We start from the raw sequence: 18,625 nt of genomic DNA, 5'->3' as shown, positions 1-18,625 counted from the left end.
TATATATCAGCCATCTTGTTCAACCTCTGTCCAGTCTGTATCCCACCACCTCAATGATATATATCAAACATCTTGTTCAATCTCTGTCCAGTCTGTATCCCACCACCTCAGTGATATATATCAACCATCTTGTTCAATCTCTGTCCAGTCTGTATCCCACCACCTCAATGATATATATCAAACATCTTGTTCAACCTCTGTCCAGTCTGTATCCCATCATCTCAATGATATATATCAACCATCTTGTTCAACCGCTGTCCAGTCTGTATCCCACCACCTCAATGATATATATCAACCATCTTGTTCAATCTCTGTCCAGTCTGTATCCCACCACCTCAATGATATATATCAACCATCTTGTTCAACCTCTGTCCAGTCTGTATCCCATCTTCTCAATGATATATATCAACCATCTTGTTCAACCTCTGTCCAGTCTGTATCCCACCACCACAATGATATATATCAACCATCTTGTTCAACCTCTGTCCAGTCTGTATCACACCACCTCAATGATATATATCAACCATCTTGTTCAACCTCTGTCCAGTCTGTATCCCACCACCTCAAAGATATATATCAACCATCTTGTTCAACCTCTGTCCAGTCTGTATCCCATCACCTCAGTGATATATATCAACCATCTTGTTCAACCTCTATCCAGTCTGTATCCCATCATCTCAATGATATATATAAACCATCTTGTTCAACCTCTGTCCAGTCTGTATCACACCACCTCAATGATATATATCAACCAACTTGTTCAACCTCTGTCCAGTCTGTATCCCACCACCTCAATGATATATATATCAACCATCTTGTTCAACCTCTGTCCAGTCTGTATCACACCACCTCAATGATATACATCAACCATCTTGTTCAACCTCTGTCCAGCCTGTATCCCATCACCTCAGTGATATATATCAACCATCTTGTTCAACCTCTGTCCAGTCTGTATCACACCACCTCAATGATATATATCAACCACCTTGTTCAACCTCTGTCCAGTCTGTATCCCACCACCTCATTGATATATATATCAACCATCTTGTTCAACCTCTGTCCAGTCTGTATCCCATCATCTCAATGATATATATCAACAATCTTGTTCAACCTCTGTCCAGCCTGTATACCACCACCTCAATGATATATATCAACCATCTTGTTCAAGCTCTGTCCAGCCTGTATCCCATCATCTCAATGATATATATCAACCATCTTGTTCAACCTCGGTCCAGCCTGTATCCCTCCACCTCAATGATATATATATCAACCATCTTGTTCAACCTCTGTCCAGTCTCTATCCCACCACCTCAATGATATATATTAACCATCTTGTTCAACCTCTGTCCAGCCTGTATCCCACCACCTCAATGATATATATCAACCATCTTGTTCAACCTCTGTCCAGTCTGTATCCCATCATCTCAATGATATATATCAACCATCTTGTTCAATCTCTGTCCAGTCTGTATCCCACCACCTCAATGATATATATCAACCATCTTGTTCAACCTCTGTCCAGTCTGTATCCCATCTTCTCAATGATATATATCAACCATCTTGTTCAACCTCTGTCCAGTCTGTATCCCACCACCACAATGATATATATCAACCATCTTGTTCAACCTCTGTCCAGTCTGTATCACACCACCTCAATGATATATATCAACCATCTTGTTCAACCTCTGTCCAGTCTGCATCCCACCACCTCAAAGATATATATCAACCATCTTGTTCAACCTCTGTCCAGTCTGTATCCCATCACCTAAGTGATATATATCAACCATCTTGTTCAACCTCTATCCAGTCTGTATCCCATCATCTCAATGATATATATAAACCATTTTGTTCAACCTCTGTCCAGTCTGTATCACACCACCTCAATGATATATATCAACCACCTTGTTCAACCTCTGTCCAGTCTGTATCCCACCACCTCAATGATATATATATCAACCATCTTGTTCAACCTCTGTCCAGTCTCTATCCCACCACCTCAATGATATATATCAACCATCTTGTTCAACCTCTGTCCAGCCTGTATCCCACCACCTCAATGATATATATCAACCATCTTGTTCAACCTCTGTCCAGTCTGTATCCCATCACCTCAGTGATATATATCAACCACCTTGTTCAACCTCTGTCCAGTCTGTATACCACCACCTCAATGATATATATCAACCATCTTGTTCAACCTCAGTCCAGTCTGTATCACACCACCTCAATGATATATATCAACCATCTTGTTCAACCTCTGTCCAGTCTGTATCACACCACCTCAAAGATATATATCAACCATCTTGTTCAACCTCTGTCCAGTCTGTATCCAACCACCTCAGTGATATATATCAACCATCTTGTTCAAACTCTATCCAGTCTGTAACCCACCACCTCAAAGATATATATCAACCATCTTGTTCAACCTCAGTCCAGTCTGTATCCAACCACCTCAGTGATATATATCAACCAACTTGTTCAACCTCTGTCCAGCCTGTATCCCACCATCTCAATGATATATATCAACCATCTTGTTCAACCTCAGTCCAGTCTGTATCCAACCACCTCAGTGATATATATCAACCATCTTGTTCAAACTCTATCCAGTCTGTAACCCACCACCTCAAAGATATATATCAACCATCTTGTTCAACCTCTGTCCAGTCTGTATCCCACCACCTCAGTGATATATATCAACCATCTTGTTCAACCTCTGTCCAATCTGTATCCCACCACCTCAATGATATATATCAACCATCTTGTTCAATCTCTGTCCAGTCTGTATCCCACCACCTCAATGATATATATCAAACATCTTGTTCAACCTCTGTCCAGCCTGTATCCCTCCACCTCAATGATATATATATCAACCATCTTGTTCAACCTCTGTCCAGTCTCTATCCCACCACCTCAATGATATATATCAACCATCTTGTTCAACCACTGTCCAGCCTGTATCCCACCACCTCAATGATATATATCAACCATCTTGTTCAACCTCAGTCCAGTCTGTATCACACCACCTCAATGATATATATCAACCATCTTGTTCAACCACTGTCCAGTCTGTATCCCACCACCTCAAAGATATATATCAACCATCTTGTTCAACCTCTGTCCAGTCTGTATCCCATCACCTCAGTGATATATATCAACCACCTTGTTCAACCTCTGTCCAGTCTGTATACCACCACCTCAATGATATATATCAACCATCTTGTTCAAGCTCTGTCCAGCCTGTATCCCATCATCTCAATGATATATATCAACCATCTTGTTCAACCTCGGTCCAGCCTGTATCCCTCCACCTCAATGATATATATATCAACCATCTTGTTCAACCTCTGTCCAGTCTCTATCCCACCACCTCAATGATATATATCAACCATCTTGTTCAACCTCTGTCCAGCCTGTATCCCACCACCTCAATGATATATATCAACCATCTTGTTCAACCTCAGTCCAGTCTGTATCACACCACCTCAATGATATATATCAACCATCTTGTTCAACCTCTGTCCAGTCTGTATCACACCACCTCAATGATATATATCAACCATCTTGTTCAACCTCTGTCCAGTCTGTATCACACCACCTCAATGATATATATCAACCATCTTGTTCAACCTCTGTCCAGTCTGTATCCAACCACCTCAGTGATATATATCAACCATCTTGTTCAAACTCTATCCAGTCTGTAACCCACCACCTCAAAGATATATATCAAACATCTTGTTCAACCTCTGTCCAGCCTGTATCCCTCCACCTCAATGATATATATATCAACCATCTTGTTCAACCTCTGTCCAGTCTCTATCCCACCACCTCAATGATATATATCAACCATCTTGTTCAACCTCTGTCCAGCCTGTATCCCACCACCTCAATGATATATATCAACCATCTTGTTCAACCTCAGTCCAGTCTGTATCACACCACCTCTATGATATATATCAACCATCTTGTTCAACCTCTGTCCAGTCTGTATCACACCACCTCAAAGATATATATCAACCATCTTGTTCAACCTCTGTCCAGTCTGTATCCCATCACCTCAGTGATATATATCAACCACCTTGTTCAACCTCTGTCCAGTCTGTATACCACCACCTCAATGATATATATCAACCATCTTGTTCAACCTCAGTCCAGTCTGTATCACACCACCTCAATGATATATATCAACCATCTTGTTCAACCTCTGTCCAGTCTGTATCACACCACCTCAAAGATATATATCAACCATCTTGTTCAACCTCTGTCCAGTCTGTATCCCACCACCTCAATGATATATATCAAACATCTTGTTCAACCTCTGTCCAGCCTGTATCCCTCCACCTCAATGATATATATATCAACCATCTTGTTCAACCTCTGTCCAGTCTCTATCCCACCACCTCAATGATATATATCAACCATCTTGTTCAACCTCTGTCCAGCCTGTATCCCACCACCTCAATGATATATATCAACCATCTTGTTCAACCTCTGTCCAGTCTGTATCACACCACCTCAAAGATATATATCAACCATCTTGTTCAACCTCTGTCCAGTCTGTATCCCATCACCTCAGTGATATATATCAACCACCTTGTTCAACCTCTGTCCAGTCTGTATACCACCACCTCAATGATATATATCAACCATCTTGTTCAACCTCAGTCCAGTCTGTATCACACCACCTCAATGATATATATCAACCATCTTGTTCAACCTCTGTCCAGTCTGTATCACACCACCTCAAAGATATATATCAACCATCTTGTTCAACCTCTGTCCAGTCTGTATCCAACCACCTCAGTGATATATATCAACCATCTTGTTCAAACTCTATCCAGTCTGTAACCCACCACCTCAAAGATATATATCAACCATCTTGTTCAACCTCAGTCCAGTCTGTATCCAACCACCTCAGTGATATATATCAACCATCTTGTTCAACCTCTGTCCAGCCTGTATCCCACCATCTCAATGATATATATCAACCATCTTGTTCAACCTCAGTCCAGTCTGTATCCAACCACCTCAGTGATATATATCAACCATCTTGTTCAAACTCTATCCAGTCTGTAACCCACCACCTCAAAGATATATATCAACCATCTTGTTCAACCTCTGTCCAGTCTGTATCCCACCACCTCAGTGATATATATCAACCATCTTGTTCAACCTCTGTCCAATCTGTATCCCACCACCTCAATGATATATATCAACCATCTTGTTCAATCTCTGTCCAGTCTGTATCCCACCACCTCAATGATATATATCAAACATCTTGTTCAACCTCTGTCCAGCCTGTATCCCTCCACCTCAATGATATATATATCAACCATCTTGTTCAACCTCTGTCCAGTCTCTATCCCACCACCTCAATGATATATATCAACCATCTTGTTCAACCACTGTCCAGCCTGTATCCCACCACCTCAATGATATATATCAACCATCTTGTTCAACCTCAGTCCAGTCTGTATCACACCACCTCAATGATATATATCAACCATCTTGTTCAACCTCTGTCCAGTCTGTATCCCACCACCTCAAAGATATATATCAACCATCTTGTTCAACCTCTGTCCAGTCTGTATCCCATCACCTCAGTGATATATATCAACCACCTTGTTCAACCTCTGTCCAGTCTGTATACCACCACCTCAATGATATATATCAACCATCTTGTTCAAGCTCTGTCCAGCCTGTATCCCATCATCTCAATGATATATATCAACCATCTTGTTCAACCTCGGGCCAGCCTGTATCCCTCCACCTCAATGATATATATATCAACCATCTTGTTCAACCTCTGTCCAGTCTCTATCCCACCACCTCAATGATATATATCAACCATCTTGTTCAACCTCTGTCCAGCCTGTATCCCACCACCTCAATGATATATATCAACCATCTTGTTCAACCTCAGTCCAGTCTGTATCACACCACCTCAATGATATATATCAACCATCTTGTTCAACCTCTGTCCAGTCTGTATCACACCACCTCAATGATATATATCAACCATCTTGTTCAACCTCTGTCCAGTCTGTATCACACCACCTCAATGATATATATCAACCATCTTGTTCAACCTCTGTCCAGTCTGTATCCAACCACCTCAGTGATATATATCAACCATCTTGTTCAAACTCTATCCAGTCTGTAACCCACCACCTCAAAGATATATATCAACCATCTTGTTCAACCTCTGTCCAGTCTGTATCCCACCACCTCAGTGATATATATCAACCATCTTGTTCAACCTCTGTCCAATCTGTATCCCACCACCTCAATGATATATATCAACCATCTTGTTCAACCTCAGTCCAGTCTGTATCACACCACCTCAATGATATATATCAACCATCTTGTTCAACCTCTGTCCAGTCTGTATCACACCACCTCAGTGATATATATCAACCATCTTGTTCAACCTCTGTCCAATCTGTATCCCACCACCTCAATGATATATATCAACCATCTTGTTCAATCTCTGCCCAGTCTGTATCCCACCACCTCAATGATATATATCAAACATCTTGTTCAACCTCTGTCCAGTCTGTATCACACCACCTCAATGATATATATCAACCATCTTGTTCAACCTCAGTCCAGTCTGTATCACACCACCTCAATGATATATATCAACCATCTTGTTCAACCTCTGTCCAGTCTGTATCACACCACCTCAATGATATATATCAACCATCTTGTTCAACCTCTGTCCAGTCTGTATCCAACCACCTCTGTGATATATATCAACCATCTTGTTCAAACTCTATCCAGTCTGTAACCCACCACCTCAAAGATATATATCAACCATCTTGTTCAACCTCTGTCCAGTCTGTATCCCACCACCTCAGTGATATTTATCAACCATCTTGTTCAACCTCTGTCCAATCTGTATCCCACCACCTCAATGATATATATCAACCATCTTGTTCAACCTCAGTCCAGTCTGTATCACACCACCTCAATGATATATATCAACCATCTTGTTCAACCTCTGTCCAGTCTGTATCACACCACCTCAGTGATATATATCAACCATCTTGTTCAACCTCTGTCCAGTCTGTAACCCACCACCTCAAAGATATATATCAACCATCTTGTTCAACCTCTGTCCAGTCTGTATCCCACCACCTCAGTGATATATATCAACCATCTTGTTCAACCTCTGTCCAATCTGTATCCCACCACCTCAATGATATATATCAACCATCTTGTTCAATCTCTGTCCAGTCTGTATCCCACCACCTCAATGATATATATCAAACATCTTGTTCAACCTCTGTCCAGTCTGTATCCCATCATCTCAATGATATAAATCAACCATCTTGTTCAACCTCTGTCCAGTCTGTATCCCACCACCTCAATGATATATATCAACCATCTTGTTCAATCTCTGTCCAGTCTGTATCCCACCACCTCAATAATATATATATCAACCATCTTGTTCAACCTCTGTCCAGTCTGTATCACACCACCTCAATGATATATATCAACCATCTTGTTCAACCTCTGTCCAGCCTGTATCCCACCACGTCAATGATATATATCAACCATCTTGTTCAACCTCTGTCCAGTCTGTATCACACCACCTCAATGATATATATCAACCATCTTGTTCAACCTCTGTCCAGTCTGTATCCAACCACCTCAGTGATATATATCAACCATCTTGTTCAAACTCTATCCAGTCTGTAACCCACCACCTCAAAGATATATATCAACCATCTTGTTCAACCTCTGTCCAGTCTGTATCCCACCACCTCAGTGATATATATCAACCATCTTGTTCAACCTCTGTCCAATCTGTATCCCACCACCTCAATGATATATATCAACCATCTTGTTCAATCTCTGTCCAGTCTGTATCCCACCACCTCAATGATATATATCAAACATCTTGTTCAACCTCTGTCCAGTCTGTATCCCATCATCTCAATGATATAAATCAACCATCTTGTTCAACCTCTGTCCAGTCTGTATCCCACCACCTCAATGATATATATCAACCATCTTGTTCAATCTCTGTCCAGTCTGTATCCCACCACCTCAATAATATATATATCAACCATCTTTTTCAACCTCTGTCCAGTCTGTATCCCATCATCTCAATGATATATATCAACCATCTTGTTCAACCTCTGTCCAGTCTGTATCCCACCACCACAATGATATATATCAACCATCTTGTTCAACCTCTGTCCAGTCTGTATCCAACCACCTCAATGATATATATCAACCATCTTGTTCAACCTCTGTCCAGTCTGTATCCCACCACCTCAAAGATATATATCAACCATCTTGTTCAACCTCTGTCCAGTCTGTATCCCATCACCTCAGTGATATATATCAACCACCTTGTTCAACCTCTGTCCAGTCTGTATCCCACCACCTCAATGATATATATATCAACCATCTTGTTCAACCTCTGTCCAGTCTGTATCACACCACCTCAATGATATATATCAACCATCTTGTTCAACCTCTGTCCAGCCTGTATCCCACCACGTCAATGATATATATCAACCATCTTGTTCAACCTCTGTCCAGTCTGTATCACACCACCTCAATGATATATATCAACCATCTTGTTCGACCTCTGTCCAGCCTGTATCCCACAACCTCAATGATATATATATCAACCATCTTGTTCAACCTCTGTCCAGTCTGTATCCCATCATCTCAATGATATATATCAACCATCTTGTTCAACCTCTGTCCAGCCTGTATCCCACCACCTCAATGATATATATCAACCATCTTGTTCAACCTCTGTCCAGTCTGTATCCCATCATCTCAATGATATATATCAACCATCTTGTTCAATCTCTGTCCAGTCTGTATCCCACCACCTCAATGATATATATCAACCATCTTGTTCAACCTCTGTCCAGTCTGTATCCCACCATCTCAATGATATATGTCAACCATCTTGTTCAACCTCTGTCCAGTCTGTATCCCATCACCTCAGTGATATATGTCAATCATCTGGTTCAACCCCTTTTCAGACTGTATCCCATTGCCGCAATTACATATTTCAGCAATCTTTCTTCTAAACTTTGTCTTCAATGTGAAGTTTTGTTTTTCACCTTTTCCAGCATTGATTCTTTTTAATAACTAGGAATGCCAGAGGTTTAATGAACACAGCACGTGGCAGGGAAAAAACAGCCATTTCATTTTTAGTTTCCCCGTTACAAAATGGCTGCAGTGTTAATCTTTGTTGTCATGTAATTCATAGCATTTGATGTTGAGTTTGTTATTTCCTTTTTCGGTTAGATTTGGTGAGCCACTTCCTCCTGTTCCAGGGTAACGGCCCGCCACAGCTGCAAGAAGAGATGCACATTTTAACGCTCTGTGGTCACCGCCTCTCAGCGTAGAGATAGTGGCCTCGGGCAAATGTAACAGAATGATAGTGGGAGGAAGGGATGCTGTGAGTATTGACTGTATGGGATGTGTTACACCAGGGTCTGAATGAACTCAGAACTAATAAACTGGTCGGGGTGGGGTGGCATTTACATTTTAGCGTGTTGCTGATATTTTGTAATCAGTTACCATCTGTGCATTAAAATGAAGTGGTGGGATAAAACTACAGTTGCAGGAAATTTAAAGTAAGAAAACGAAAATACTGGAAACTCCCAGCAGATCGACAACATCTTGGACAGTCCCATTTCAGATATTGGGTCTTCCACCATTACTCCTTTCAGAGATGCAGTCTGATGGACTGAGCATTTTATAAAGTAGCATTTTCTACTTTAAATTTTACAGTTTGTTCCTGTGACACTGATGGGAAACATGGCAGCCAGCTGTGCTGGGCAAGATCCCACACAGCAATGACATTGTGATCAGAGACAAGCTGAAGTGTATCCGCATCCTCTCACAATCTATAGACCGGGGAACAAGCCTGAGCACCGGCCCCGGCAGAGGGTCATTAGGTTCCAGTTCCTCCTTAGTCTGTGAATCAGAAATGGCAGGAAGAGCACGGGAAATCACCGGAACAAAGCATCTCTGTATGGGTGATAGTATTGGGCTGGTGACTCAGAGGATATGGAACTGGCAGTATACGGGCTTCAGTCCAGGTTGGTAATTCTACAGCTGGGATGGGAATTTCCTCAGTCTGCAGTGAAGCTGAAGTCTCGGGCGGTTGTACATCGCTTATAGGGAAATTGCTGTGTGCACCACCCAGTGGGACGTCATGTCTGTCAAGTATTCTGGAGATTTTTGAAGAGCTAACTATGTGGATAGATGAAATAGGGCAGTGATGATGTTCATCTGATTTTGGTAAAGTCTGTAACAAGATCCTGCATGGCACCTGATCGGGAAGGTTCTCTCACGTGGGAGCTGGCGAGGTGGATTCTCACCGGGTTCAATGACAGGAAGAAGAGGGTCATGAGTGAAAATGGATTTAGCGAATGGAGGCCTTTGACAAGTGGGACGTGCGTATCAGTGTCCATACCACGTTAATACGTTATTCATGCTTTTGATTTGTATATGAAATATTAACATACTCTCTGTCTTGTTGAATAATTCCAGCAGTTTTGTTTTATTTATGTTAAAGATGTTTTGCCAACTTGTTGTTTTGTATGCATGGCGAGTCTACATTGTGGTAAACAAGGTGCGATGTAACAATCTGGTAACAGCCAGTAAATGTTCAAAGAAATCTTGACATGGCACAGTCAGCAAGTTTGATGCTAAATTCGGGAGTCTGGTTGATATTGCAACAGGTTACAATGAATTTCAGAGACATCTTGGATAGTTATGGAAACGGTCTGAGAAATGGCGAATGGTTTTCAACTTGAACAAGTGAGAGTTGGGTCATTTGGACAGTCAGACCAGGGTGGGACTGGTGTAGTGAATGGAAGGGCACACAGTGTTTTGGAACAGATTGAGAAACAAAAAAAATCATTAAGACGCAACACAGACTACAATGCAGATAGAGAACAGATACATGGCTCCTACACGCAGGCTCAGCTCTGATACAGGGACTTCCACCTGAAATATTAACATACTCTCTGTCTTGTTGAATAACTCCAGCAGTTTTGTTTTATTTATGTTAAAGATGTTTTGCCAACTTGCTGTTTTCTATTTATGACAACTCTACATTGTGGTTAACAAGGTGCGATGTAACAATCTGGTAATAGCCAGTAAATGTTCAAAGAAATCTTGACCGGGGTTTAGGTGATAATAATGATCTTAAAATCATGCCAGAGAAAATGTCGTGGTTATGGAAAAGATGTCAGGATGCTATGGATGAGATTGCATTGTTCAGAATGTGAGTGTTTCTACATAAACTCCAACCATGCATTGCCATAGTGTCAATGCCAGGGGGTGTTAAAGTGAAAGGAGACGGTGAGAATCAGGTGTAATCAGAGTAATCTGTGTCATTCAGTGACGAGAGGAGTAGCTGTCTCATTGGTCAGCAGAAATGTTTCAACCCACACTGCTGTAACTGTTGTCCACAGCGCCACCAGTGGTAGGAGGGCCAAAGCAGTGGGCGTTGTCTGCTCAGCCTGCCTTTCCTTTTCATTGACACATCACTCCCGGTCCAGGACACAGGATTGGTTCCTAAAAGGGAATTGTCTGCAATATAGCGAGTAGATACCTCGGAAAGTCCCGGTATGCTGTACAATCCATGGAGAGCGCGGAAATGGATGGGCGCAGGTGGACAAGAGGACATGATTTGAGAATTAGGGGGCAAAAGTTTAAGGGTAACACGAGGGGGAATTTCTTTACTCAGAGAATGGTAGCTGTGTGGAACGAGCTTCCAGTAGAAGTGGTAGAGGCAGGTTCGGTATTGTCAGTTAAAGTAAAATTGGATCGGTATATGGACAGAAAAGGAATGGAGGGTCTGAGTGCGGGCCGGTGGGACTAGGTGAGAGTAAGCGTTGGCACAGACTAGAAGGGCCGAGATGGCCTGTTTCCATGCTGTTATTGTTATATAGTTATATGGATCATGTCGTGTCAAGGTTTCAGTGGACAGGCCCAAGATGTTTGGAAGTGTTTGCCTCAGTTTAAAAACAAAACAGAGTTCTCCTTTAAACCACAATTACCGTTTGACCCTTCTGTTAAATTTTGTTTTGTTACAGAGCGGCAAAAGCTGATCACACCTGTCCTCAAAATGGCTCAAGGAGCGGGCAAGGGAGGAGTTCCAGTGATGTCAGCATCAGGAAAGGACACAGGTATGTTGGTGAAGTATTTTAATTTATAAATATTGCCTAGACTTTGTGTCTCTGGGTTTAATTCAATATTAGCAATTCAAAATATTAGTGAGTTACTCCAGAAGACATTCTGCAGATGCTGGAAGTTTTGGGCAACACAAAGGCACACAAAATATTAGCAGAACTCAGCAGGTCAGGCAGCAACCATGGAGGGGGAATAAGCATTTGATGTTTTGGATCAGGACCACAAAGAATAGAAAGTACTGTGACAATATCTAGAATTTCCGTCCCCTCATTTCCAGTCCGATGAAGGGCCATGGCCTGAAACGTTGATTGTTTCTTCTCCTCCATAGATGCTGCCTGACCTGCTGAGTACCTCCAGCATTTTGTGAGATATCCCAGAGATTTGCTGAGGAAGGGGTTGACCAGACAGGCAGACAGTAACCCAGAGCAAAGCGGTGGTGATGGTCAGTACCAGGAGAGTGATGGTGATGGGTTACTATATTCTCAGCAATAAGCAGAGTCCTTTCCAAACAGAGAGGTATATTCGCAGAGACACAAAAGAGAAGCCTTCAACAGATGGACCTATACCCATTCCCAAACCAAACCCACCCCCAGCCCAAGCCCGTTCCTTCCAACCCACATATATATTTCGGACTGTATTTGGTGATCTTTAGGTTCCAGAGTGAAGGTTGCTGCCCAATATGGAGTCAATAATTTATTTATTTTTCCCCATTGTGCTTCACAGTGATCACCGAGCTCCTGGCAAGCTGGGACGATTTCCAGCTGCTGCAGCTGACGGACTTCTACCGGGACAGGCTGGAGCAGGCGATGGAAGGAGGGGTGCACGGAGTGAGCCTGGCGTTAACGGCCGAGAATCAGTTCAGCGGAGAGGAACATCGGGTGAGTGGGAGAGAGAATGGGTTTGATTTTTCACACATCACAGGACTGATGGGTGTCGGAACTCTGACTCATGGATATTAAGTTAGACAAAAGAACGACTAGGAAATAAATGCTGTACATACAATCACAAACATGTGAATCTGAAGCAGAGATAGAAAGGGGTGAAAAGACCCCGCGGACTGGTGGGTGGCTGCTCATTGTTCAGAGTGAGTTGAGCAGGTAACAGTTGTGTGGGCTTACAGTATTAAATGGAAATATGACAGGAGGTTTCGGTTTAGGAAGATCGTGCAGCGTGACGGCAGGATGTCAGTGAGAACTGGGGCATCATTAGTGGGTGCCACAGGAGCTCCAGTGTGTTCTGTTCTGAGTGGAGATGATCGTGTTACAATCTGTAACTGCAAACAGTGTGAATAGGGGAATATTGCTGTGTTGTAATGTGTAATCACCGAACAAACCTGCACTGAAAAGGCATCAGGTGTCAGCCGGTAATCCGCCGTCATGTTGGACACTTGCGGACTGAGGAGATGAATCACATCATCTTTTCTGCAACTTCTCCGAGACTGCTCACTCTGTTATAAAAACCCTCCTGACTTCTTTCTTCATCTGTGATCGTTATTTTCTGATTTCTGTTTTACACGATCAGATCTGGTGAGGAATTATTTATGGATTTGGAGCCACGTCAATGAAGCGGTCACAGACCAGCCAGGATCTCATTGACTGGTGGACCAGGTTCACGGTGAATGTCCCTCCGTGTGCTCTGCACTCGGAATGTACAGTCCATGTCCAGACAGGATCAGCACCCGTCCTGGTGACAGCTCAGTGTGATCCCGTTACAGAGCACATCATTTACTTCTCATTCTCTGTGTGAATCTGTCAGTCTCCAATATGTTCACTGTTACTCTTCACAGAAAATCTCTGATCTCGCTGATAAGGGAGAGCGGGCGGACAGTTCTAAACTCCTCCTGAGCCTGGTGATGGAGAAAGGCTCCCGCGCCCGAAGGGTGACGTGGGAAACCTTTGTCAAAATGCGGATTGGTGTCCCAAAACTTGACAAAATACTGAAAGAAATCCAGGAACATGGTGAGAGAGTATCAGAGATTAATTTAATTTTGCATTCAGACATTACATACTTATAATTTGAGGAATTGAAACATGTGTTATTTTCTAAAATCTGAACAGGTTGTGTTCCGGTCCATCAACCCAGACTGGAGATTCCCAGTGAGCTGAAAGGTAAGTGAAGAAACCGCTGTTTCCACTGAAGGTTGATGTTATGTAGGGCCATGTCATTGTTGAGCCATGGGGAATTGATCAGGTAAATGTTCCACCGTGACACAGCGCACAGTGAGACACATGGAAAAATATTTTGTTGGAGGGAGAGATTTCACAGGACAGCATGAGGAACAACGCAGAGAGATGGGGGCTTTCCTGAAAGGGATCACTCCTCTCTGGGTCCCGCAACTACAGATCCCTCCACCCAAGTCAGAATGGAGAAGAGGGCAATCTGAGGACCGAAATTATGGAAAATGTCTGATTCTGAAAGGTGAAATCATTTCCCTACAACCACCCAACCCCCGGTACAGTCCTCATCTTAATTCCCTCAGATCCTACAGGAAATCATTTTTAGAACCGGGAGTCCATTGAAGTTCTCGTCACAGAATAACAATGATAATTTAATGAGAAAAGCAGGTAGCATCCCAACTCGTCTGTTCAACCCCAAAGCAGCATATGAAATCAACTATATTCACATCTGCGCCTCCTTACTGCAAACACTGCTAAAGTTATCCAGTTTTATATCCCACTGAATAATCCTGGGAATTCCATCAGGAGACAGTGTCAGTGAGGGTGTGATTGGGGACAAAATCCTCAGCACAGTCCACAGAAGCTGAAATTGATGTGATGTGTGATGGACACTGTGGAAGGGTGAGAGATGGGAATTAGGACAGAGAAACCGAGGGTTGTGGAATTGCGGCAAGAAAGGTGGAAAGGACTGAAAATATCTATAAATAATATTGTAATCAATTAAATTGTGATCATCTGGATAAGAAACTCACTATTGTACATCTGTAAGCACACTGTGTCTGTAAAAATGGAGCCCGAGGCAGTGCATGGGCGAAAGAGATTGCAAGGCTTCATAATCACAGACTGAGTTGGATTACACAACTGCACATTTAACAGAGGAGACAGCATAGTGAAGACAGATATCGTAAAAATTATTAATCTTACAGTAGCCCATGTTTTAACTGATTTTTCAAAGCCCTTGAACAGAAATATAAAGAATTTAGACCACAACCCTCATTCAGCCTGTCTTATTTCCAAGAACAAATTCCAAAGATGTTAATATTCAAACGGCACCAGAGGAAGTTTTCAAACTGCTCACGTTTCTCTCACCCGTGTTAATGCTTTTCCCGTCTACATTCAGACAATAAAACCCCTCCGTTCCTCTGCACTAAGGGTTTGGGAATTCTCGACAATTTCCCTGCAAACTTATTCTTCACAGTTTGCTGAGGGAACAGTCACAGCAGTAAAGTTCCCACATCTATTTCTGAATACAGAACAGACCTCGCCCTGATTATTGAAGAAAATTATTTCTCCCACTGTCACATTCTCTAAATTAAACATTTCAACCATCAATGTTTTCCTACGATCGCTGGTTCACCGGAATACGTTGTCTGGAGAGCAAACACACTCCCCAACAGGTCCTGACACATTGTGCGACCCCTCACAACCCTGACAGGTTCCTAACACACAGTCAGACCCTCCACACTCCTGATAGCTTCCTGACACACTACAGGACCCCACACCCACCTGACAGGGTCCTGACACACTGTGAGACCCCACACACCCCTGACAGGGTCGTGACACACTGTGAGACCCCACACACACAGCTGACGGGGTCCTGACAAACTGTGAGACCCCACACACACGGCTGATGGGGTCCTGACACACTGAGAAACCCCACACCCACCTGACACGGTCCTGACACACTGTGAACCCCACACACCATTGACAGGGTCCTGACACAGTGAGACCCCACACACCACTGACAGGTTCCTGACACACTGTGAGACCTCACACACACCTGACAGGGTCCTGACACACTGTGATAACCCACACGCACGGCTGACGGGGTCCTTACACACTGTGAGACCCCACACCCACCTGACAGGGTCCTGACACACTGTGAGAACCCAAATACCCCTGACAGGGTCCCGACACACTGTGAGACCCCACAGAACTCTGGCAGGATACTGACACACTGTAAGACCCCACACACGACCGGTAGTGATCTGACACACTGTGAGACCCCACACCCACCTTACAGGATCCTGACACACTGTGAGACGCCACACAACCCTGACAGGGTCCTGACACACAGTGTGACCCCACATACCCCTGTCATGGTCCCGAAACACTGTGAGACGCCACGCAACCCTGACAGGGTCCTGACACACTGTGAGACACCACACACACGGCTGACGGGGTCCTGACACCATGTGAAACCCCACACCCACCTGACAGTGTCCTGACACACTGTGAGACCCCACACACCCCTGACAGGGTCCTGACACACTGTGAGAACCCACATACCCCTGACAGGGTCCTGACACACTGTGAGACCCCACACCCACCTGACAGGGTCCTGACACACTGTGAGACCCCACACACCCCTGACATGGTCCCGAAAGATTGGGAAACCCCACACACCCATTACAGGGTCCTGACACACTGTGAGACCCCACAGAACTCTGGCAGGATCTTGACACACTGTGATACCCCACAAAGACCTCACCCTTCCTGACACACTGTGAGACCCCACACCCACCTGACAGGGTCCTGACACACTGTGAGAACCCACATACCCCTGACAGGGTCCTGAAACACTGCGAGACCCCACACCCACCTGACAGGTTCCTGACACACTGTAAGACCTCACAAAACCCTGACAGGGTTTCGACAAACTGTGAGACCCCACACATCCCTGACAGGGTCCTGACACACTGTGAGACCCCACAAACCCCTGACAGGGTCCTGACACACTGTGAGACCCCACATACCCCTGACAGGGTCCCGACACATTGTGAGAACCCACACACACAGCTGACGGGGTCCTGACACACTGTGAGACCCCACACATCCCGGACAGGGTCCTGACACACTGTGAGACCCTACACACCCCTGACAGGGTCCTGACACACTGTGAGACCCCACACACCCCTGACAGGGACCCGACACACTGAGAGACACCACACACCCCTGACAGGGTCCTGACACACTGTGAGACCCCACACACCCCTGACATGGTCCCGAAAGATTGAGAAACCCCACACACCCATTACAGGGTCCCGACGCACTGTGAGACCCCACTCAACCGTGGCAGGATCTTGACACACTGTGATACCCCACAAAGACCTCACCGTTCCTGACACACTGTGAGACCTCACACAACCCTGACAGGGTTTCGACAAACTGTGAGACCCCACATACCCCTAACAGGGTCCCGACACACTGTGAGAACCCACACACACAGCTGACGGGGTCCCGACACACTGTGAGACCACACACACCCCTGACAGGGTTCCGACACACGGTGAGACCCCACACATCCCTGACAGGGTCCTGACACACTGTGAGACCCTACAAACCCCTGACAGGATCCTGACACGCTGTGAGACCCCACATACCCCTGACATGGTCCGGAAACACTATGAGACGCCACACACCTTTGCCAGCATCCTGACAAACTGTGAGACACCATTAGCCCCTGACAGGGTCCTGATCCACTCTGAGACCCAACACACCCCTGACAGTGTTCTGACACACTGTGAGAACCTACATACCCCTGACAGGGTCCTCACTCACTGTGAGACCTCATAAACCCCTGACCAGGTCCTGACATACTGTGAGACCCCACACACCGCTGACAGGGTCCTGACACACTGTGAGAGCCCACACACCTCTGGCAGGATCCTGACAAATTGTGAGACACCATTCATTCACACCTGACAAGGTCCTGACACACTGCCAGACCCCACACATTCCTGACAGAGACCCGACACACTGTGAGAACCCACACACCCCTGACAGGGACCCGACACACTGTGAGAGCCCACAAACACCTCACAGTTCCTGACACACTGTGAGACACCACACACCCCTGGTGTTTCCTGACACACTGTGATTTCACAGACACAATCCTGACAGGTTCCTGACACACTGTGAAACTTCACACAACCCTGACAGGGCCTTTACACATTGTGAGACCCTACACACCCCTGGCAGGGTCCTTACATATTGTGAGATCCCACACACCTCTGAGATCCCACATACCGCTGACAGGGTCCTGACACACTGTGAGACCCCACATACCCCTGACAGGGTCCTGGCACACTGTGAGACCCCACACACCTGACAGGGACCCGACACACTGACAGACACCACACACCCCTGACAGAGTCCTGACACACAGTGAGACCCCACACACCCCTGACATGGTCCCGAAAGATTGAGAAACCCCACACACCCATTACAGGGTCCCGACACACTGTGAGACCCCACAGAACTCT

The 18,625-nt window shown here is 44.6% G+C and overlaps 1 protein-coding gene across 1 annotated transcript in view; it reads left to right on the top strand.

Annotated features, from left to right (window-relative positions):
• The window catches only part of LOC140720622 (NACHT, LRR and PYD domains-containing protein 3-like), a 745,417-nt gene that overhangs the window by 697,110 nt on the left and 29,682 nt on the right, over positions 1–18,625 (top strand). The window contains exons 2-5 of the mRNA XM_073035454.1: positions 12,087–12,179; positions 12,907–13,061; positions 13,970–14,141; positions 14,241–14,291. Of these exons, the coding sequence (XP_072891555.1) occupies positions 12,119–12,179; positions 12,907–13,061; positions 13,970–14,141; positions 14,241–14,291 (439 nt within the window). The 5' untranslated portion in view covers positions 12,087–12,118. The remainder of the gene's footprint in view (positions 1–12,086; positions 12,180–12,906; positions 13,062–13,969; positions 14,142–14,240; positions 14,292–18,625) is intronic.

Source organism: Hemitrygon akajei, unplaced genomic scaffold (genome assembly GCF_048418815.1).
Source record: "Hemitrygon akajei unplaced genomic scaffold, sHemAka1.3 Scf000045, whole genome shotgun sequence".
NCBI lineage: Eukaryota > Metazoa > Chordata > Chondrichthyes > Myliobatiformes > Dasyatidae > Hemitrygon > Hemitrygon akajei.
This window is presented reverse-complemented; position numbering and strand designations above follow the sequence as displayed.